At 49.3% G+C, this 22,128-nt stretch overlaps 1 protein-coding gene across 10 annotated transcripts in view; it reads right to left on the reverse strand.

Annotated features, from left to right (window-relative positions):
* DNAH1 (dynein axonemal heavy chain 1) overlaps positions 1 to 22,128 on the reverse strand; it is a 78,578-nt gene that overhangs the window by 40,159 nt on the left and 16,291 nt on the right. For all 10 annotated transcript variants that reach the window (XR_008427479.1, XM_053929557.2, XM_053929556.1 and 7 more), the window contains 13 exons: positions 11,001 to 11,158; positions 9,983 to 10,194; positions 9,066 to 9,364; positions 7,503 to 7,653; positions 6,549 to 6,742; positions 6,234 to 6,459; positions 5,547 to 5,666; positions 5,012 to 5,094; positions 3,815 to 3,956; positions 2,945 to 3,100; positions 2,341 to 2,539; positions 2,008 to 2,261; positions 1,222 to 1,434 (listed from right to left, as the gene is read on the reverse strand). Coding sequence is in view for 9 of the 10 variants with exons in the window: in XM_053929557.2 (XP_053785532.1) it covers positions 1,222 to 1,434; positions 2,008 to 2,261; positions 2,341 to 2,539; positions 2,945 to 3,100; positions 3,815 to 3,956; positions 5,012 to 5,094; positions 5,547 to 5,666; positions 6,234 to 6,459; positions 6,549 to 6,742; positions 7,503 to 7,653; positions 9,066 to 9,364; positions 9,983 to 10,194; positions 11,001 to 11,158 (2,407 nt within the window). In the remaining variant the exon portion in view is untranslated. The remainder of the gene's footprint in view (positions 1 to 1,221; positions 1,435 to 2,007; positions 2,262 to 2,340; positions 2,540 to 2,944; positions 3,101 to 3,814; positions 3,957 to 5,011; positions 5,095 to 5,546; positions 5,667 to 6,233; positions 6,460 to 6,548; positions 6,743 to 7,502; positions 7,654 to 9,065; positions 9,365 to 9,982; positions 10,195 to 11,000; positions 11,159 to 22,128) is intronic.

Genomic DNA, 22,128 nt, shown 5'->3' on the forward strand with positions numbered 1-22,128 from the left:
CCCAATGTGTGAAAATCCAAACCAGCCTCCTTGTCTGGCCAGACTCTGGGGTCTATGACCCCAGAATTCTCTGAGGCATATTGGAAATTGAACTTGAGATCTCTAAAATACTCTGAAACATCAGTCCAAGAATGAGATTTCTTCAAAACAGGCTACTTTTCTCCAAATTCTGCCTCCAAATTTCCCTTTCAGGATTTATCTCTTGTCTTTTCCTATCAATGCAAACTCATTCCCTCATTCACCCATTTTTTCATTATCTTCTTTTTGAGATGTGCGCTATGGCCAGCTCTGTGTGAGGCCCATGTGGGGACTAGGAGAAACAAAGAGGAACAGGATGTGGCCCCTGCCCTTGAGGAGCCCACAGTCCACTAAACGGCCAGTTCTGTCTCTGAATCACCAAGGGCCTGGCGTGAATGATGGACTCAAACAGGTATTGACCAATGATGTGGTGGGAATACCTTGCAGGCAGGTGTGGGGGAATCAGTGAGGGCTGCCTTGGAGATGGAAGGTAGGGATGGAACTCCAGGTGCAGGGGAAACCCAGGGACTATGATGACCATTTCTGGATAGCCCAAGGAGTACAGATAAGCCCTCCTCCCTTAGGTTCTGGCCTTCACTGGAGGTTTCCAAACAGCTTCCAGGAGGCTCCAGGGAAGGGACTGTCGGAATCACACAGGTAGGCCTGACCCCAGGACAGTCCTCCAGGGCTTTGTAGACAGCTGCCTCTGGCCTGAAAGCTCAGAAGAGGGACACTCCTCAGTGCCCTTGTGACCTCAACCCAAGCCAGCTCCAAATGGGACAGGAATGGGAGGCTTAAGATAGAGTGGGAGAGGTCATTGAGGAACCACAGGGCCTCATGGTATCCAGCTCAGAAAGTTCTGAGACTGGAGGTCCTAGCTGCCCCAAGCCCAGGCAGTCCTTCAGAGCTCTGCTGGCAGCTTTCATGCCCTTCCCAACCATAGCTCCAGCGGCCCACTCCCCTGTCCTGAATTGCCTTCTTCAACTCCCATTGCCTTCTTCAGCAGACACACCTCAGAGATGCAGAGACCCACTGTAGTTGCTCTCCTCTGCATGAAGGTCCTGTCAGCGAGCCAGGGGCTGAGCAAACCTGGGCAAGGCTCCTCACTGGGCAAGGCTCCTCACTGCTCCCACCCAGACACCATAAAGAGCCACTTAGGAGACAGGGGGCTGTGAGGGAGGGGGAAGGCCATGGAGGGCCCACCTGAGTCAGCTTCAACTTGGTCTCCCAGGAGTTGATGCGTTGCTCGAAGGGCTTCTTGTAGGGTGAGAAGGACATGCTCTGGGTCATGACAATGTGGTCGTCAAGCAGCTGTGATGCCTCATCTGGACTCTTGAGAATGTAGGTCTCTGTTTCCTTGTAGGGCAGCACGTTGAACAGGATGGTTGACCACTCCTTCTCCATCTTGTCCAGTGCCTGGTGTGGGTGCAAGTCAGGCTGGGTCCTGGGAAGGACCTGGCCCACATTCTCTGTGACCAGCACTGGGCAGGGAAGAGCAGGATCTGCCCGGCCATGACCTTCACTTAGGCCCCCCTGGTCACCAAATTCCCCAGGGGCCCTCATCAGAATTCAAGGCTGACTGGCTCTCACACATGTATTGCATGTATACAATGTGCATGTACATTTGTGCCGAGAGACAGTTAAGGTGCGAGTTAGGAGTTCTGGTCCCAGTTACAGCCCTTACTGGCTATGTCACCCTAACCACTTGCTGAAACTCTCTGAGTCCTAATTTACTCATCTGTTAATTGAGGGTAATGCTATCAACTCCATCCTGGGAGAGGAAGTAACTTGAGAGGATCAACTGAGCAATAACTAGGATGGTGGACCCTGTGCCAAGCTCTTCATACATACATTATTAACTCACTTAACAGAATACACCTCAACTCCTGGGCCTGGTGAAGGAGCCCAGGGATGGGGCCCAGTACTGTCATCCTCCTATGCCATCAGGCAGGACCTGGGTGGGGCAGGGTAAGCCTACTGGCTGCCCACCTGCTCAATGGCGTACTCCTTGCCAGCCACCTCAGCCACCTTGCTGATTGTCTCGATGTGGTCCTGTAGGTTCATCTCAAGGCAGCGGGCAAAGGTCAGGTTGGCCTTGGGCCTGACATTAATGTTGATTTCATTGGACAGCACCTCCCAGTGCCGGTGCCTCATGCCAGGGTTTCGCAGACCCTGGATCAGTGGAATGTATGGCTTGAACTCCTCAATACGGGTCCGGATGTCCAAGGCCACCTCCTGGCAGGCTGCCGGGCAGGGAAGGTGAGTGTGAGAAGCAGTCAGCACAGGCAAGGAAGCAGAAGATGGGCTGGCTTGGTCACCTACCTGGGATGTCCTTGAACTGCTTTACACACTTGTGCATGGTCTTAAAGGACTCAATGACATTCTTCTCCAGTTGCTCAGCATCAATAGCTGATAGGGGGTCATTCATCCAGCTCTCAGACCAGCGCAACCAGTCAGAGGCTGTGGTCCAGAGGTCCAGGTAGGGCTGGAAATCCTTCACCATCCTGGATAGTTTGTCGTACTGCAAGGACAGAAGAACCAGGGCTGCCTTGGGATGCTCCTAAGTCTCTCTCTATGCTGCTCATTCTTGGGCCAGGTCCTCTTCCCCTCTTTGCTCCTGCCTGCTGCCCTAATCCTGTCCATGTGGACTTGGCCCTGGCCTCCCTATTTCCTGTCCCCTGAAGGCTCTGGGCTCCGAGCAGCTGAGCAAGGCCTGCACTGACCCTCAGGCCTCTTGCCTGGTTCCAGCCAGTCTCCTTGCTTTGAGGACTAGGGGTGGGTTATCTCCTCTCTGCAGTCTGCTTGGTCCTACCCTTCAAATGCCAGGCCCTGCCAGCTGGCAGCTGGGTTCTGATTAGGCCACAAACACCATGGCTCTTCCTCAAACCCTGGGGGTTAAGGGATGGAGTGGCTGCAGGAGGCCTACGTTGGTGATGGGCAAGCCGAAGATGCGTTCACGATTATTGTAGAGTATGGCCAGCTGCTGGCAGTCCTTCAGCTGCTTCTTGACCCGCCGCACCTCATTGGCGATCTCATGCGCTCGTGCAATCTCCACGTGGGTGGAGAAGCCAGCTACCACCAGCTGTGGGCCAAGGAGCAAGGAGTCAGAGGCCTCTGTGGTCCCACCCATGCCCACATGTATCCAGGGAGCCCAAGGTCCCTGAGCATCAGCATCTCCCAGTTCTGAGGGCACTTTCTTCTCTGGGAGTAAGCAGATTCCTGGCCCATCACAGGCAGCTGACTGCCCTGTGGTAACATAGCAAAATCAGAGAAGAACCCAGTGCCCTGAACACTGTGGTCATTGCCCACTGGGACACAACAGAAGAGTTGGGGCTTTTTAATACTCTGAATTCTCCTGGAGCATGTTGCCCAGGCACCCCTCTGGCTTTTCAGTTCATTTGGTCTGGCCCTGGAGAAGGTGGTGGTGGTGGTGGTGGTGGTGGGGGTGGTGGTGGTGGTGGGGGTGGTGGGGGTGGGGGTGGGGGTGGGGGTGGTGGGGGTGGTGGTGGTGGGGGGGGGGTGGGGGTGGTGGTGGGGGTGGTGGTGGTGGTGGGGGTGGGGGTGGTGGTGGTGGGGGTGGGGGTGGTGGGGGTGGTGGTGGTGGTGGTGGGGGTGGTGGGGGTGGTGGGGGTGGTGGTGGTGGTGGTGGGGGTGGTGGTGGTGGTGGTGGTGGGGGTGGTGGTGGTGGTGGGGGGGGTGGGGGTGGTGGTGGGTGTGTGTGTGTGTGTGTGTGTGTGTGTGTGTGTGTGTGTGTGTGTTGGGAGCCAATCCCAGCAAAGCCTCAGCCAAGCCCTACCTGTAGCCCTTCCAGCTTCTCCTGGAAGTTGTTCTGATCCATAACCTGGATTTTGTGGAACTTCTCCTCATCTTCCATGTGCTGCTGCCGCACCATCTCTATCTGTCCGAGGATCTTAGAAGGCCAGTTGTTGGCAGCCCATCTAGATGGGGCAGAGGTGGAGATTGGGGTGGGGGATGTCACAGCTGAAATGATGGGGTGGGCAGGCCAGGCAGGGGCACCCAGGGTGAAGGGGAGAATGAGGGATCCAGGTGGCAGCTGAAGCTAGACAGGGCTGGACAACTGGGAAGTAGAAGTGAGGTGAGAGGCAGCCGTTTTGCGGGGTATGCATCTTTCAGGCAGGGGAAGCAGTCCCTACCCTGGGACTGTGGTCTGGGAGCTGTGGTCAGCATCCAGGGAGATGCAGATCCAATGTGCCCAGTGCAGTGACGGGGCAAGGGGGTGGACACAGTGTCAAAGTAAGAGCCTCTAGCCTTCATTCTCTTGGTGACCAGCCAGGGCCACCAGGCCAGCTTCCTTCATATTAGACCAACTCTCTTTGCCTGCCTGACATGGGATTCAGGGATTCTGCCTGCTGCTGGCCTAGAGGTGTTGACCCTGGGTAGGCCTATCCTGAGCACCAGGATGTCCTATAAAGTCGGAATCTTGAAGCTCCTGGGCTCCCAGGAGAGAACATCAATCTCCCCTAACTCCCAAGGTCCAGGAGGTACCCCCAGACTGTGAGGCAGGGTGGGCAAGGGGTCTCTAGGGGCCTCAGTAAGGCAGTTCCAGCCTGAGACCATTTCCCATGAGCTGGGTGGGGACAAGTGCTCTTCCCCAAGGCATGCCTGCCTTGGGAAAACCCTTGGAAAAAGGGTTTAGCCTCCTTTACCCGAAAACCCAAAGGGTTCCAATTATAAACAAGAGGCCCTGCTGATGACAGGACAGATAATGGAGATAGGGTTGGGGGGCGGCATGGTCCCTAGGCCAAGATGCTCAAATGATTTCCTTCTCTGCCCCATTGGCCATCTGACCCTGGCCCTGGTCCCAGACCATGTGGAACCATGGCCTCTGGCATCTCTGCAAGGCATTTGTGGTGTGACTGCACAGCTGTAGTTACAAGGATATTTGAGAGCCACTGCAAATATCCTTGGTACCTCCTCCCCTATCTCCTTCTGTCCACCACCCACCTAGGGTGGGGACCAAGCTCCCACTCACTTGTCATTGAAGTCATCTGTGCTGAGGTTATAAAGGAATTCATCCATGATCTGGTAGTCATCCATGACCTTCACAATCCGCTCCTGCAGGGACAGGTGGTGATGAGAATGCATGTGTGCCTGGGGGGGCGGGTGCCACTGGTGTAACTGGGCTCCCCAAGGTGTTTTGGTGCTGGGGAGAGACTGCTCTCTTCCAGAGAGGGGAGGCCTGGGGTGGGGAAGGGACTGAAGTGTGGGGGGCAAGACCAGCATTGAGATAAGAGCTTCAAGGGCCATGGCCACCATACCTCCAACCTTGAGCCCCTGATCCATATATTTCATCCATCTGACCTCCCAGACAGCATAGCTCTGAACCTCCACTCCCCTCCCCAGACTCACAGCTCCCCTGGGCCCCACCTGTCTTCTGTATCTACCTCACCTCTGGCCTCCTGGTTCCTGATCTCCCAGCCCCTCAGTGTACAGGGTGCCACCTGACTTCTAGGATCCTGATCCTGGACACCAGCCCCCACTCCCTGGCTCCCATGCGTACATCTCACCTCCAGCCCCACCAGCTTTTCAGGGATGCCCTTCATCCACTCGCGAAGTTCAGCCAGCTCCTCTATGCTGTTGGGCTTCTCATAGATCTTGCGGCTGATGCTGCGAAACTCCTCACAGATCTGGCGGTGGGAGGAGGGCACCAGGGAGGCCAAGTGCCTCTCCCTTGCCTTCCGCAGGACCTGCACCTCCTTCTTGATCCCCAGTGTCTGCAGACAGGTAATTGCCCCCACCCTACCACATCCTGCAGCCAGTTCCCTGGGGAGTGGAGGCCTTGTGGTGGGGCAAGGATGTCACCAAGCACACTTCGCCTTCCCTAGCCTCCTGTGCCAAAACACACACATACACACACATGCACACACATGCGCACAGCATTTCTGAGGCCTGCACTTGCACACCCTCAGCCCTGTGAAATGGTCCATCTCAGGATGTCCTTTATGAGGGGTTTCCAGGCCTCTATAAGTCTAGAGAAGGAGGTAGGAGCAGCCCTTTCCTGGGACCCCTCCATACGGGACAGCTCCCTGCAGACAGGCAGGGTCAAGGCAGGATTACTTCCAGATCCTTTCACTGCCTGGGTGTCTGCAGACACCCCTGACCCTGCCTGGGAACATCTTGCTCATGGGACTTTACCATCTATACAAGGATATATGTGCTACTGTGGTCACTGGGCTGGATGGGAGGGCACTTACGTTATCCACCTCCTTGTGCAGGTTCTTGGCCAGGATGTCCAGCATGGAAGTGGCCAGGGCCTTGCGTTTCTTGGACAGGCTCTGCTTGACATTGTCCACATTGATATAGAAGGGCCCAATGATGATGCTGCTGGGCAGTGAGTTGTCCAGAATCTCTTTCTCTTGTAGGTGGGTGAGCACCACCTTCCGTACCTCCTCAGCTGATGGGCAGTGCTCCTGGTAGGTTCTGTGGATGGCAAGCACAGGAGGGTCAAAGGGTGGTGAGGGTGTGGGTGCCAATCACACAGATACACAGACTCAGACACACAAACGCACTTGAGGAATGTAGTGATGTCACTGTTGTTCAGCTCCAGGTACTTTCTGTACTCCTTGGCATAGGCCTGCAATGGGACCATGGCCTTCTGCATAGCATTGATCATGGTGGCCCTCAGCTCTTCCACCAGGGGCTCACGAAGCCCCACTGACTCTAGCAGGGGATCACCGCTGATAAAGATGTCCTCCATCACCAGCTGTGGAATAGGGGGAGGGGCACAGAACTGGATGAGCCATGAGGCAGGTAGGCAGAGGAGTTGGAAATGTGATCCAAAGACTGAGTGGGCAGCAGTATGGCCTAGCACAGACAGTGTGGTGGGGGTGGGGGAAGGGTGGGGCTATGGACCAATACAAGGCTGGAAGCCCCATGGGGTCCACCAAGGGGCAGTGTCTTCCTCTGTCTGTGCCCGATTCAGCCCATTGCCAGGGAAAAACAGATGGGAAAACCAGGTCACTGATGGCTCTGACTGACCAGCAAGGAACCAGAGTTACAGAGGCTGTTAGACCAAGGGTGTGGGCTCTGCAAAGATCTGGTAATGAAATGGGGACTTTTGACTTGAGTGTGAAGGTTGGTCTTTGTCCATGTCTTAGCTGAAGACAGAGGTCAGGAGCTGGGTGGGATCAAGAGAGTGGGATCTGGGTCAGACATGGCTGTAGCAGGAGTGGATGAGTAAGCCCAATCGTCATCTCAGGTCTGATATTTAGCAGCTACATGACCTGAGGCTAAACTTCTCTGAGTCTCATGACAAAATGTGGATATTGATGGTTCCTAATTCAGCCTATGGTGAGGATGAAATGAGCTACTCAAGAATTAAAGGGTGAGCACACTGCAGCCAAGTGGGAGGCTCATGATAAAGCTGAACTGCTCTAATACTCAGGGGTGCAACCTGGGGCCATGGTAGCCCCTAGCAGCAGGGCAACAGGTATTTTAGGCCTTGAGTTGTGGGTTGTGGGTACCTTCTCCAGCTGGGGCACTGCATGGGTGGCCAGGATGCCTTTGTCGAAGAGGTTGAGCAGAGATGTCTCGAACTGCTCTAGCGGTGTGCTGTAATGCACCCCTGAGCTGTCCAGCACCAAGTCCACAATGAACAGGGGATTCTTCCGGGGCCTGTGGGGCAATGGCCAGGCTGATCATGGGCAGTGGCCCAGCCCTCTGCCCCTACTGCCATCACAATGGCTCTTGAGCTTTCCATGCATGAGACTTCCCCCCACCCTCCTCCCAGAAACTTCCAAGTTGCCAGAGGGAAAGACCCAGACCAGCCAAACAAGCTCTGCTGTTACTGCCACTTGCCCAGAGTTCCATGGGCACCAGGGAAAGGGAGACCTCCCCTCCAGGTGGTCTTGTAGTGATCAGGACAGGTTGCCAGACCCTGGGCACTTTTGACACCCCATTCTCCCTGGGAGCCCACTATCCTTGGCTTCAGATACCCACTACACGACAACAACCCTCAAACCTGGATCCTAACTGGACCTCCCCTCTGCACTCTGGATTGCCACCCACTCACCTGGGCCTCTGATGCCATCTCAAATATCCTGTGTCCCCTGACTCCTACCAGCTACCCCAAGGGCTTGGTCCTAGGGGTAAACCCCAGAGTCAGCCTTGTCTCCTCCCCCTCTACCCCCCCCTGCACATCCTGCTGAGGCCAGGCCCACAGCACTGCTGCCCATGCACTCATTGCCCCAAATCTGTCCCACCAAGTCCCAGCTCTGTCACCCCTTGTCTAGACAATGGCAAAAGCCTTGGTCTGACTTCTGTTTCTGTCTCAATTGTCCCCCAAGTCCAGAGCATCATTTTGGAATGTAAATCAGATCATTTCTCCCCTCTGATAGCTGCTGACCACACTTAGAATAAACCCAGCCCCTGACCCTGACCCCAGGAGGCTCTGTGTGATCTGGCCCAGTCCCTGCCACCTTACCCAAGACACCCGACCAGCCTTCTCTGCCTTCCCCACACCAGCCATAGCTGCTGGCCCTTCCTTCCTCAACTGCCCAAGTTCTTTCTTCCTTCCGTGCTTCTGCATATGCTGGTCCCTCCATCTGCCCCACATCTCACAGATGGCTCCTCACAGCCTCAAGGCTTGGTTCAGATGTAACTTCCCACTTGACTCCCTGGCAAAGCCCCTTTCTCCCCAGGGTCTGTCACAACCCCTGCCAAGACTGGCAATGACTGTGTCTATTAATTTTCTTGCTGTCTGTCCCACTTGTGAGAGCAAGGGCCATCCCTCTTTTGTTCCCCTAAAGCCCTGCCTGGTTCATGGCTCCAAGAATATTTCTCAAGTGAGTAACTCAGTAACTGACTGAGAGAATGAAAGTCACAGAAGAAATGCAAGCCAGGGCTGGGGGGATGTTCTCTAGAAACCAGGGTGGGAGCCAGGCTCTCCCTGCTGTCTAGGACCTGGCAGTGATGGGCACCCTGACCCTGGCCACCCTGGTCCCTCCAACCTGCACCACCATAGCTACTGGGGCCTGGCAAGGAATAGTTCTGGTGTCAACAGGTGCCTCGGCCCAGTCAGGCCCCACCTGTAGGGACTGTTTATGAGATCTTCACCCCAGACCATGTCATCAGTGCAGTCGACCACACTGCAGCAGGCATCACTGATGAACTGCGAGAAGCTGGTCAGCGAGTCCTGCACCAGGAAGCGCAGTGTGTCCTGCAGCATATACTTGATCAGCTCCATCAGCTTGCGCAGCTTTGACATGAGATACACCTCCCAGTTGGTCTCGTAGAGGTTGTACCAGCCCTTGCTCATGTCCCGCAGGCTGCTGCGCATGGCCACCTTGAGCGTACTGATCCAGCTGTCCTTGAGGAACATCTGCACCTGGAGTGGCCACAGATGGCATCACTCGGCCACTCCAGGGAATTGCTGTCCACAGCTGCCATACTCAGGGACTCTAGGCACTAGGGTGCTCGGGCAGCTTCAGGACTCAGATGACCATAGAGGAATCTCCTCCAACCCCAACTTACTGACAATCAGTAAGTTGTGACCCCAGGAACCAGGGCTGCTCTGGGGGGAGGAGAAAGAAAGGGGAAATGAAACAGGGCTTTCCTTATAGCCAAGGGAGAGAGATATAGAATGGAGCAGAGAGAGGCAGAGAGGGGGAGCTTTTCTCCTAGGCCATCTGGCAGCTGTCTCCCATGAGGCTGAACCCCTTCTCTCTCATACCCAAACCTCAGGCAGATACAGGGGTGCATAGGATTCCTGCTCCTGCTTCAGAGACCACCACAGTTGGGATAGAAAGTGACTGGTTTTCCTTTTCTCTCCAAAGTGAGCCACACCCCCTTGGTACCCACTCCAGCCTCCCACAGGTCTAGGAAAAGGTGAGGCCTGGTTTTAAGGAGAGCAGGGGCTCACAGCCTCACTGCTGGCCCATCAACCCCAGACTTCTCCAGGAGCCCCTGGTCTGCGCCTGCATGCCACCACTCTGTGCCCACGTACCTGGGAGAAGGTCTGTGACTGGATCTGCTCGAACTCTTCCAGGCGGCTGTACTTAGACAGGTTCGAGTGGAACAGGGACATGGTGGTCACCTTGTTGCACTCAGCCCGCACCTTGCTGAGGGCCGTGATGACCTCCGGCCGTGTGAGCAGGGACACGAAGGTGAAGTCCTCCTTCTGCTCCCGGAAAGGGTACCTGGGGACACTCACCAGCCCTGTGGGGTTGGGGGCCAAGGGCCAGTGTCAGATGGGCCTAGGACATACCAGGGGTCAAGACGGACCTAGAGGGACACAGCTCCTCTCCTGCCTCCTCCCTGGAAGAGACACACATGTCTCTAGAACCTCTCTTTTTCCACGGCCTGTCAGAGTGGCCCTAAGGCCCCACAGTGAAGTGCCTGCTCTGGGTTGAGTAAATGAATTTCCTCCAGGCCCCTCTAGGTCACAGACACCTTTGAAGTAGGTAAGAACTGCAAACCCTCTCCCCATCCACTCCTGCCCATTCTGCACACAATCCCTGATGACCAGCTGGGACCCTCGGGATGCCCACTGTCCGTGCCTGACCCAGCTCCCTGGGCACTTTACACATGCAGAAGCTGGGCCCAGGAAAAGAAATTATCAGGGATCGGAGAGTTCAAAGCAAGGAGGGCCTGGGGGCATCTGGAATCCTACTCTTTGACTCAGTCTGCCACCTGTCCAGTGGGGCCCCAGCAATGCTAACCTACTGTTGCTATTGGAGGAAGAAAGGGACGTATGTCCCTAGATCAGACCATCAGAACCCTTTTCATCCACTCTGAAAAACTGTTTTCCTAGTATACATTTGCTTTGCTATTTATGCACTATTCAGACTACTATTTTAAAAACACCCCCAGCTCTCCAGGCAGTTAGGAAGAGGAGGGAGATGAATGTTGGGGACAGGATAGGTGCCAGTGAGTGTTGGGTTTATAGAGATCCTAGAGGGAGGGGTAGGAGGGGCTCTGGCTAAGTGGGTGGCCCTAGGACCACTTTTGCCTGACATCCTCACCTTGTTTGGGGACCTTCTCCTCCTCCTTCTTAGGCAGGGTCACGTAGGAGAACGTGTCAGGCTTGGAGGAGACAATATGGTCAAAGTTTATCTTGTTCATGCTGCGCTCGTAGTCTAGATTCACTTCTCTGGAGAGAGTGCTGAGCTGCTCCAGAACCCTGTGCATGGGTACCAGAGAAATGCAAGTCAGGGGGCTCCACACCCTGTTACTCCTACCTGGACCCTGGGCCACTGACACCCATCACCCTTGTCAGCTGCCTCTTTCATGCCACGCTACCTCCCATATCAGGCCCTGACTCTGCCCATTTTGCTTCTTACTTCTCAATGTCATCCAGTGCAGGCCACCCTCCCTGCCTGGCTGCCTCATTCCCACCCCTGCCCATTCCAATCCATTCCCCACAAAACTCAAATCTGATCACATTGCTTAAAGTCCATCCTTAGGTCCCCTGGATCCTAGGATAAGGCCAAACCTCTTCCTGGAACCTAAGAGGCCCTTCTAGCTGGCTCTGTCCCCTCTTCCTTTCAGGACACTTTCTCTGTTCCTACCCAGTCCAGCCACAGGCAGCCCCTCTGAGTTCCTGGAGGCACCGAGCTCTCACGCACCTCAGGGCCTCTGCATACACTGTCGCCTCTGGCAGCCAAGCCTGATCAACCCAGCCCCAACTCTGCCTGACCAGCTTTCCTTCTCCCTTAGTGTTTCTGTCCTGAGCATATTTGTCCTCTCTGGATGAGGGCAGGCCCCATTTATGCTCCCAAAGCACATCCCCTGTCTTGACACACCTGATCCCCTCTGGTCAGTGAGCAGAGGGTGAAGGACATGGGGCTATGTCCAGCTCATGGTAATTTCTGCAGAGCCTTGAATGGGGCCTGACATTCTCAGGGTTCCTAGTACACAGGTGTTGAGCACACACATAAAGAAATGAATGAGAGCATGTGTTTGGCTGAGAGCCCCATGTGACATGAAGTGAAGACTGTGGTGGGAGGTGGCCCATGACATCCAGGACCCCTCCTCCTGTCCAGGGACATCCTTCACCTAGTCCCTGGCCTGCAGCTCTCTCTCTGTGCTTCTCTGCTTCCCAGCCCAGCAGGTTAAGCTCAAGTGCTGCTTCCTCCAATGATCAATAACTGATGCAAACATATAAAACCAAGCCTTCTTGTCCTGTCTCCCTCAGGATAAATTCTGTGTTGTCATCTGTTCTCCAGAATTCCCCATGGAATCAGAGGCTAGACTCCTTCTAAATCCACATCTTTGCCTAATTGCTTCCTCTACCATATCCTGCCTCCTTCTCTCCATTACAGATTTCTCCTGAGAGGACTTCATCAATAAATCAACCACTTATACAAGAATCCCCAAATCATACTTTGCTTCTAGGCAATTTGACCTATGGCAGGACTTATGAACCCTGGACCTGAGCTTCTGAAACTGCTGCTGCCACCCTGCCTGAAGGTGAAGCCAACATACACTGGAGCCACATTGAGCCCCAACATACCAATCCTGAAGCCATCTTGCATCAGATTTCTTGTTACACATAAAGTAGTGCATATTTCCCTGAAGTCTAAGCCAATCTGAGCCCAGCATCTTAGCTATGTGAAGCCAAAAGTGTTCCAAATAATCTAACACTCAAGAAGTGGAACTCTGGGCAATCAAGGTAATGGTGGCTACATCAATTCAATTCTCCTAGCACACTCTCAATAATACATACATACATACATACAAGTACAAATAACACCTTCAGCACAACTAGAATAGAAAGAATGCTCAAACTTTACATTATCTTTAAGTAGAAAAATAAGTATCAAACCCCAGTGAGGTAGTGCTCACACTCCTGCTGCAAGCCTTCATAGAGAATGAGGGGAGACTGAGAAAAACTGTGCAAAGAGGGAAGAGTGGTAGCTCTAAGACTGGTCTAAAGTCCTGCCAGAAAGAACAAGCCCATCCCACCTGCAGAAATACTGAACAAGAGTGCTGGCAAATCAGAGCACTGACTGCAAGGGAGAAACTCATGTGCACACGGTCAAGGCAGCTTCTTGAAAGGTGTGACTTATGAGGGGAAAGGTAACAGGAAAGAGGAGTCATTTGGAGATTAGAAGGTGATTGGAAAAGAAGTAAAAGGGGAAATGAGAGTCCTAAAAGATAAAACAAAAAACTTGGAGGACACCATTCTTTTTTGCAAACACACACACACACACACACACACACAGCCATCCATTAAAAAAACAAAAACAAAAAACTTGTTTGTTACACTAACAGAGGAGGGCACCCTGTGAACTAGGAATCTTGTAAAAAAAAATCCCAAAGCCATGAAACGAATAGGTGAAAGTAAATATATTTATATAAAGCTACTACAAGAAAAAGAGAGAGAACACTTTAACTGATGAAAAGTCTCATCCATCCCTCAAAAAGAAAGACATAACAGGAAAAAACTAACACAATACTTCAAACTGAACTAAACATCTTCAAACACGTGATTGGGCATATGGAAAAAACCACCTTGAATCAGAAATTCAAAAATAAAACACAGAAATAGGAAAATAGGAAGAAAAGATATTTGATTGAACTCAGAAAAGAAATGGAAAAAACAAAATTACCTCAGGAAGGAAGGCTAAATTACAAGGTGCCCAAGGAAGAATAGAGTCAAATAAAAAATGTCATAAAGTACATTGAAGAAAGGTGGGAATATACCCAAGAGAATGAAAATGATAAAAAGAAAGAACTAAAAAGGGTCATAAAGTGGTTGAATTAGAAACTGGCAAGGAAGAAGCAAGGTAGACAGACAGACAGATAGATATAGATATATAGTGGAATCTCTGAAGAAAAACAAAACCATGAAACAGAACTAATATTTAAAATTATAAATCAGGGGAAAGGGAAATACAGTGGACAGGCAGCTGGAGAATTGGGGGCTGCTGAGTCATCTGTCCAGACATACCAACAAACCTTGTCAAACTAGCCCCTATCTTCCCAGTTACTTCTTCACCATGGACTACCCACCCCGACTCCCCTTTGTCTCTCCAGTCTTCACAAATGTATTCTTTGTTTAAAAGGTACAGACAAAGACCTTCCTGCTCTGGAAGAAAAAAAAAACCTATAATTAAAAAAACTTCCAGAAACGAAAGAATGTCTGAATTTCTATATTGAGAAGGGCAATTGTGTACTTGGGAAAACTGACCCAGAATGATCAACTCTGAGGCATACTTTGGTAAAATGATTGGGCTTTAAAGATTAAAAAAAAAATCCCCAATGACTCAAAACCAAAAAAAAAAAATCAAACAATTTACAAGAGACAGAGCATTGGATTGGCATGATTCTTCAAAAGCAACATACAAAGCAAGGCAACAAGAGTAGCATAAGAAAAAACAAACACCCTCTAGGAATAAAAGTATGTACCAAGAATTTTATATCCAGTCAAGTTGTCTTTCAAATTTTAAATGTGCAAGAACTCTAGGAACACTATATCCTTGAGCCTTTTATAGGGAACATACTAGAAGAGGAATTTCATCCAAGCAAGAGATTGATGGGGTTCCAGACACATTATGCCAAAATATGGCAAGTTGGCATATTGAATTATTTGAGCTGAAGAGAACTTGAGAAATGGCAGCTGCAGGAAGGACCCTCTGACCTTTTCCTGAAGCAGGTCACAAGACCCTCTCATGAGAGGTGCTCTCCCTATACCTTGGAGGAAATGGGCATCCTTAGCTCCACGATGGAGCTATATCAAGAGGAATCTAAAGGAACAGGCTTTGATAAGTTTTCCCCAGTTTACTAGTCTTAGCTCATATCCACTTGTCTTAATACATTTTCCTACATCTTTCCACTCCTCACCAAGTCTAGCATAAAAATGCTCAGGTTTAACCTCTTCAGGTTTTCATTTCCTTATGAAGGGTCCCATGTGAACTAAAACAAATTAAATAATTTGTATGCTCTTCTCTTGTTAATCTGTCTTTTATTACAGAGCCTCAGCCACGAAGGGTATAAGGAAAAATGACTTTCTTCCTCCCCTACAAGATGATAGGGATACTTCAGGAAAACTTCAGGAAAAGAAGACTAATACATTTATTTAATTGTAGATTTAAGGATAAAACAAAGATAGAGATGAGAGTGAAAAAATATCATGTTATCTCTGACTGTTGTCCCACAAAGTGAGAGGCTGGTTTGATTCCAGGTCAAGGCACATGCCTGGGTTGCGGGTCTGGTCCCAGGTCTGGGCACATGTGACAGGTAACTGATTGATGTCTACTTACGTCGATATTTCTCTCCCTCTCTTTCTCCTTCCCTTCCCCTCTCTCTAAAAATAAATAAATAAAATCTTTTCCAAATATATCATGTTAAACTATTAAGTAGAAAAAAAAGCAACTAAGAAAAGGCATACAACTGTAATTGAATAACAATAAAAATTTTAAAAAAGACAAAAAAAAAGAAAAGAAAAAAGCAACTAAAAATGGGAGGGCAAAGGAATGAGGAAACTAGAATGAAATTGAGGATCATTGCATAGGAAATAGAAGGGTGTTAGAAGATTCATTAAAAACTGACAAATCAGATGTTAAAAGATTAAATAGAAAAGCAGAGAATTATAAGTATTATAAAGGGGATAAATACAAAAGAAACAACTAAAATAAAGGCACAAGCCTTCCTAAACACCATGATAAATTTAAAAAGTAAAAGAACAAATAAAATACATCCTGTAGAGGATGTATTGTACATCCTCTATATATGTACAGAGGATGTACATATACATCCTCTATATATAGAGGATGTATAATACAATTGCATTGTATTATAATAGTTATATTAATTATAACATCAAATAATATGACAAAATTGAGATCAAACATATCAGCTCTATCACTTACTACAAGAAAAAGATTTTCGGGACTCCCGGCCAAGATGGAGGCGTAGGTAGACACACTGTGCCTCCTCGCACAACCAAAAGAAGGACAACAATTTAAAAACAAAAAACAACCAGAACTGACAGAAATTGAACTGTATGGAAGTCTGACAACCAAGGAGATAAAGAAGAAACATTCATCCAGACCAGTAGGAGGGGCGGAGATGGGCAGCCGGGTGGGGAGGACTAGGGGCAAGGCGGCGGCTGGTGGACCCAGGGAGGTGGCAGATTGTGGAATGGGACAGGCCAGGCTGCAGCTGACAGAGCCCACAGGGTGGTGGCTGGCAGACCCTGTGGCCCCACATTCGCTCATAGATAAACCGGAAGGAACGGCGGGAAGCGAAACAGACTGTGAAACCCAGGGCTCCAGCACGGGGTAATAAAGCCTCAAACCTCTGATTGGAAACACCTGTGGGGGCTGAGGTGGCAGCAGGAGAAACTCCCAGCCTCACACACAAACCCACCCACCTGGGAAGAAGCACCAGAAGGGCCCAATTTGACTGTGGGTAGTGGAAGGAGTGACTGAAAACCAAAGGAGAATGGAGCAAGCACCATTGCTCCCTATAGGACCCCTCCCCCACATACAGCGTCACAGTGCAGCCAGAACATTACCCTGCCCTGGGGGAAACCTAAGGCTCCGCCCCTTTACGTAACAGGCGCGCCAAGACAAGAAAAAAAAAGGCCCAAATGAAAGAACAGATCAAAGCTCCAGAAAAATACAACTAAGCAATGAAGAGATAGCCAACCTATCAGATGCACAGTTCAAAACACTGGTAATCATGAAGATCACAGAATTGGTTGACTTTGGTCGCAAGTTAGATGAAAAAATGAAGGCTATTCTAAGAGAAACAAAGGAAAATGTACAGGGAACCCATAGTGATGGGAAGGAAACTGGGACTCACATCAACAGTGTGGACCAGAAGAAAGAAAGAAACATCCAACCAAAAAAGAATGAAGAAACAAGAATTCGGAAAAATGAGGAGAGGCTTAGGAACCTCCAGGACATCTTTAAACGTTCCAACATCTGAATTATAGGGGTGCCAGAAGGAGAAGAGGAAGATCAAAAAATTGAAAACTTATTTGAACAAATAATGAAGGAGAACTTCCCTCATCTGGCAAAGGAAATAGACTTCCAGTCCAGGAAGCTCAGAGACTACCAAAGAACCTGGACCCAAGGAGGAACACACCAAGGCACATCATCATTACATTACCCAAGATTAGACAGAAGGAGATAATCTTAGAAGCAGCAAGAGAAAAAGACACAGTTATCTACAAAGGAGTTCCCAGAAGACTGTCAGCTGATTTCTCAAAAGAGACCTTACAGGCAACAAGGGGCTGGAAAGAAGTATCTGAAGTCATGAAAGCCAAGGACCTACATCCAAGATTACTGTATCCAGCAAAGCTATCATTTAGAATGGAAGGGCAGATAAAGTGCTTCTCAGATAAGGCCAAGTTAAAGGAGTTCATCACCACCAAGCTCTTCTTATATGAAATGTTAAAGGGACTTACCTAAGAAAAAGAAGATCAAAAATAGGAACAGTAAAAATGACAGCAAACTCAGAGTTATTAACAACCACACCTAAAACAAAAACAAAAGCAAACTAAGTAAACAACTAGAACAGGAACAGAACCACAGAAATGGAGATCACGTGGAGGGTTATCAACAGGGGAGTGGGAGGGGGAGAGGGGGGAAAGGTACAGAGAATAAGTACCATAAATGGTAGGTAGAAAATGGACAGGGGGAGGGTAAGAATAGTATAGGAAATGTAGAAGCCAAAGAACTTATACGTATGACCCATGGACATGAACTATAGGGGAGGAATGTGGGAGGGAGGGTGTGTGCAGGATGGAGTAGAGTGAAGGGGGGGGGGAATGGGACAATTGTAATAGCATAAGCAATAAATATATTTTTAAAAAAAGAAAAAGATTTTCAGTTTGACTCACAAAGACACAATATGCTGATAACAGGAGACCTACTTAAAGTAATTCAGAAAGACTGAAAATAGAGGATGGCCAAAGAAGCATCAGGAACATGGAAACAAAAAACAAGCTAGGTTATAATTCTGATAAAAAACAAAGTAAAATTCAAGTAAAAAGCATTAGACCTGATCAAGGACACTTTTTAATGCTAAAAGCTGCAATTTATATATATTACACAGTACTCTGACAAAATGAGGATATATAAGATATAAATAACATAATCAGTAAGGTAGATTTTATGGAATATATGTATGTATGAAACTTATTTTTTAAAGTATATTTTATTGATTATGGTATTACAGTTGTCCCATTTTTTTCTCTCCTTTATTCCCCTCTGCCCTGCAACCCCCTCTCCCACCAGCATTCCCCTGACTTCTTAGTTCATTTCCATGGGTCGTACATATAAGTTCTTTGGCTTCTCCATTTCCTATACTATTCTTAACCTCCCTCTGTCTATTTTGTACCTACCATTTATGCTTCTTATTCCCTGTACCATTCCCCCATTTCCCCCCCTCCGCCTCCCCTCTGATAACCCTCCATGTGATTTCCATTTCTGTGATTCTGTTCTTGTTGTTTTCTTAGTTTGTTATTGTTTTTATTTTTAGGTTCAATTGTTGATAGTTGTGAGTTTGCTGTCATGTTACTGTTCATATTTTTGATCTTTTTTTCTTAGATAAATCCCTTTAGCATTTTAAATAATAATGGCGTGGTGATGATGAACTCCTTTAACTTGACCTTATCTGGGAAGCACTTTATCTGCCCTTCCATTCTAAATGATAGCTTTGCTGGATACAGTAATCTGGGATGTAGGTCCTTGCCTTTCATGACTTGGAATACTTCTTTCCAGCCCCTTGTTGCCTGTAAGGTCTCTTTTGAGAAATCAGCTGACAGTCTTTATGGGAACTCCTTTGTAGGTAACTGTGCCCTTTTCTCTTGCTGCTTCTAAGATTATCTCCTTCTGTCTAATCTTGGGTAATGTAATGATGATGTGCCTTGGTGTGTTCCTCCTTGGGTCCAGCTTCTTTGGTAGTCTCTGAGCTTCCTGGACTTCCTGGAAGTCTATTTCCTTTGCCAGATGAGGGAAGTTCTCCTTCATTATTTGTTCAAATAAGTTTTCAATTTTTTGTTCTTCCTCTTCTCCTTCTGGCACCCCTATAATTCGGATGTTGGAACGTTTCAAGATGTCCTGGAGGTTCCTAAGCCTCTCCTCATTTTTCCAAATTCTTGTTTCTTCATTCTTTTTTGGTTGGATGTTTCTTTCTTTCTTCTGGTCCACACTGTTGATGTGAGTCCCAGTTTCCTTCCCATCACTATGGGTTCCCTGTACATTTTCCTTTGTTTCTCTTAGAATAGCCTTCATTTTTTCATCTAACTTGCGACCAAAGTCAACCAATTCTGTGATCTTCGTGATTACCAGTGTTTTGAACTGTGCATCTGATAGGTTGGCTATCTCTTCATTGCTTAGTTGTATTTTTTCTGGAGCTTTGAAGTGTTCTGTCATTTGGGCCATTTTTTTTTTTTTGTCTTGGTGTGTCTGTTACTGAAAGAGGCGGAGCCTTAGGTGTTCACCAGGGCGGGGTGGGGTAACGCTGGTCGCTGCGTTGTGACGCTGTATGTGGGGGAGGGGCTGAGAGGGAGCAATGGCGCCCGCTCCACTCTGCACCAGGCTCCAACCCTTCACTCCACCACCCACAATCAAACTGGGCCCCTCCAGTGCTGGTTCCCAAGTGGGCGGGCCTGTGCACGCCCCAGGCCCCTGTGGGTCTCTCCAACGACCTCTCCTGCGAGGCTGGGAGTCTCCCTAGCTGCCGCCCCAACCCCCACGGGTGCTTTCAATCAGAGGTTTGAGGCTTTATTTCACTGCGCTGGAGCCCTGGGTTGCGTGGTCTGCTTTGCTCCCCGCTGTTTGTCTGGTTTATCCGTGCGTGAATGTGGGGCCGCAGGGTCTGCTATTGGTCAGACTGCCTGCCCCGTTTGTTCCACATTCCGCCAGTCTCGGTCCTGCCACAGCAACGCGAGTCCTCTCCGCCCTGGCTGCCCGTCTCTGCCCCTCCTACCGGTCTGGATGTTTATTTTTTATTTCCTTGGTGTCGGACTTCCTTGCCATTCGATTTTCTGTCAGTTCTGGTTGTGCGAGGAGGCACAGTGTGTCTACCTACGCCGCCATCTTGGTTCTCTACATTTAGCTTTAACTGAAAGGACATTAGACATTAATGTCTATTAGACATTAGAACATACTATAAAACACCTATAGTTAAAACTGTAATAAACAGTCAAGATAGCGGCATAGGCAGACATGGCTCACCTCTTCGCACAACCACATCAAACTTACAACTAAAATATAGAACAACCATCACTCAGAACTGTCAGAAATCAAGTTGAATAGAAGTCTAACAATTATGGAATTAAAGAAACCACACCCATCTAGACTCGTAGAATGGGTGCAGACGCAGAATAGGCTGGTTCCTAACCTATGTGTGGTGGATCAAAATTTGAGTGGAATATCTTGGGAGTGAGGAGCTCCTGCCCCACACCAGGCCCCACAGCTCAGGGTTCAAGTGCCAGTAAGATTAGTCCTCACAACTTCTGGCTGCAATAACCAGCAGAGATTGAGTCGGTGCAAGGAACTTCTAGAGCCCCAATCAGTTCCTCTTAAAGAACCCACACACAGACTCATCTACTTAGACTTACTCCCTCTGAGCTCTGGCACTGGGGTAGCAGCTTGAAAGGCATTAGTGATATACAGGGAGAAACTGAAGGGTCTGGAATCAAGGCCAGCAGAGGCCATTGTCCCTTTTCTAAACCCTCCCCCCACAGAGCTGGCAAGCTGGTGCCATATCTGAGACTCTACCAACCTGGCTAACATCAGGTGACCCCCCTTGGATATCGCCAGAGTCTCCTCACCACATAACCTATGGCCCACCTAAGCTGCTTTTCCATGTGAATGGCTGGTTTGGCTCATGCTTCAAAACTTCCTAAATCCTCTCAAAGAGCACCAGCTGGTGGTCTCAGTGAGCCCCAAGCCCAGCACTAGCAGTAGCCAGGCTAGATTCAGAGTTTGGCTTCCCCTGGGAAACTCCAAGCCCAGCAGAGGTAGCAGCCATCTCAGATTGCTTTATAGCTCAGGCAGGGTGGTCCCAGGCAAAACACATGTGGTGGCTGACCTTGGCCTGCACCACCAGGGAAATCACAGGGCCAGTGCACCCAGTGGACAGCTACAAACCACATTGGAGCACCACCATCCTGGCCCTGCAGAGCTGATCCTCCACAGAGGGCGGAAGTTGGTGGTCAGTGATCACAGCCAGTCCTTGCAGCTGATTGGCCTGGGTAAATCCCTCCCACTGACCTGCCAACACCAACCAAGGCTCAACTACAAAAAGAGGGTACGCTCAGCCCACAGGAAGGGCGCACCTCAATTATCTAGCTTGGGTGATAGAGGACACTGTGTCACTGGACCCTACAGAACACCTACTACATTAGGCCACACTACCAAGACACGGAGTCATAGCAGTTCTACCTTATACATAGAAACAAACACAGGGAGGCTGCCACCAGGAGGAGACAAAGAAACATGGCTCAAATGAAATAACAGATCAAAACTCCAGAAAAAGAGCTAAACAAAATAGAGATAAGCAATCTATCAGATGCAGAGCTCAAAGCACTGGTTATAAGGATGCTCAAGGAACTTAGTGAGGACCTCAACAGCATAAAAGACATCCAGTCAGAAATGAAGGATACACTAATTGAAATAAAGAATCATTTGCAGGAAACAACAATAGAGTGGCCAAGAATCAAATCAATGATATGGGACATAAGGAAGCAAAAGAGAACCAATCAGAACAAGAAGAAAAAAGAATCCAAAAAATGAGGACAGTGTAAGCAGCCTCTGGGGCAACCTCAAGAGGTCCAAAATTCACATCATAGTGGTGCCAGAAGGAGAAGAGAAAGAGCAAGAAATTGGAAAGCTAGTTGAAAAAAATAATGAAAAAAAAAACCCCTTCCCTGATTTGGTGAAGGAAGTAGACATGTAAGTCCAGGAAGAACAGAGAGCCTCAAACAAGATGGATGCAAAGAGGCCCACTCCAAGGCACATCATAATTAAAATGCCACAGGTTAAAGACAGAATCTTAAAAGCAGCAAGAGAAAATCACCTACAGGGGAATTCCCATAAGACTGTTGGCGGATTTCTCAACAGAAACTTTGCAGGCTAGAAGGCACTGGCAAGGAGTATGCAAAGCCATGAAAAGCAGGGACCTACAGCC

This window comes from Desmodus rotundus, chromosome 8 (assembly GCF_022682495.2).
Source record: "Desmodus rotundus isolate HL8 chromosome 8, HLdesRot8A.1, whole genome shotgun sequence".
In the NCBI taxonomy this organism is placed as follows: Eukaryota; Metazoa; Chordata; class Mammalia; order Chiroptera; family Phyllostomidae; genus Desmodus; species Desmodus rotundus.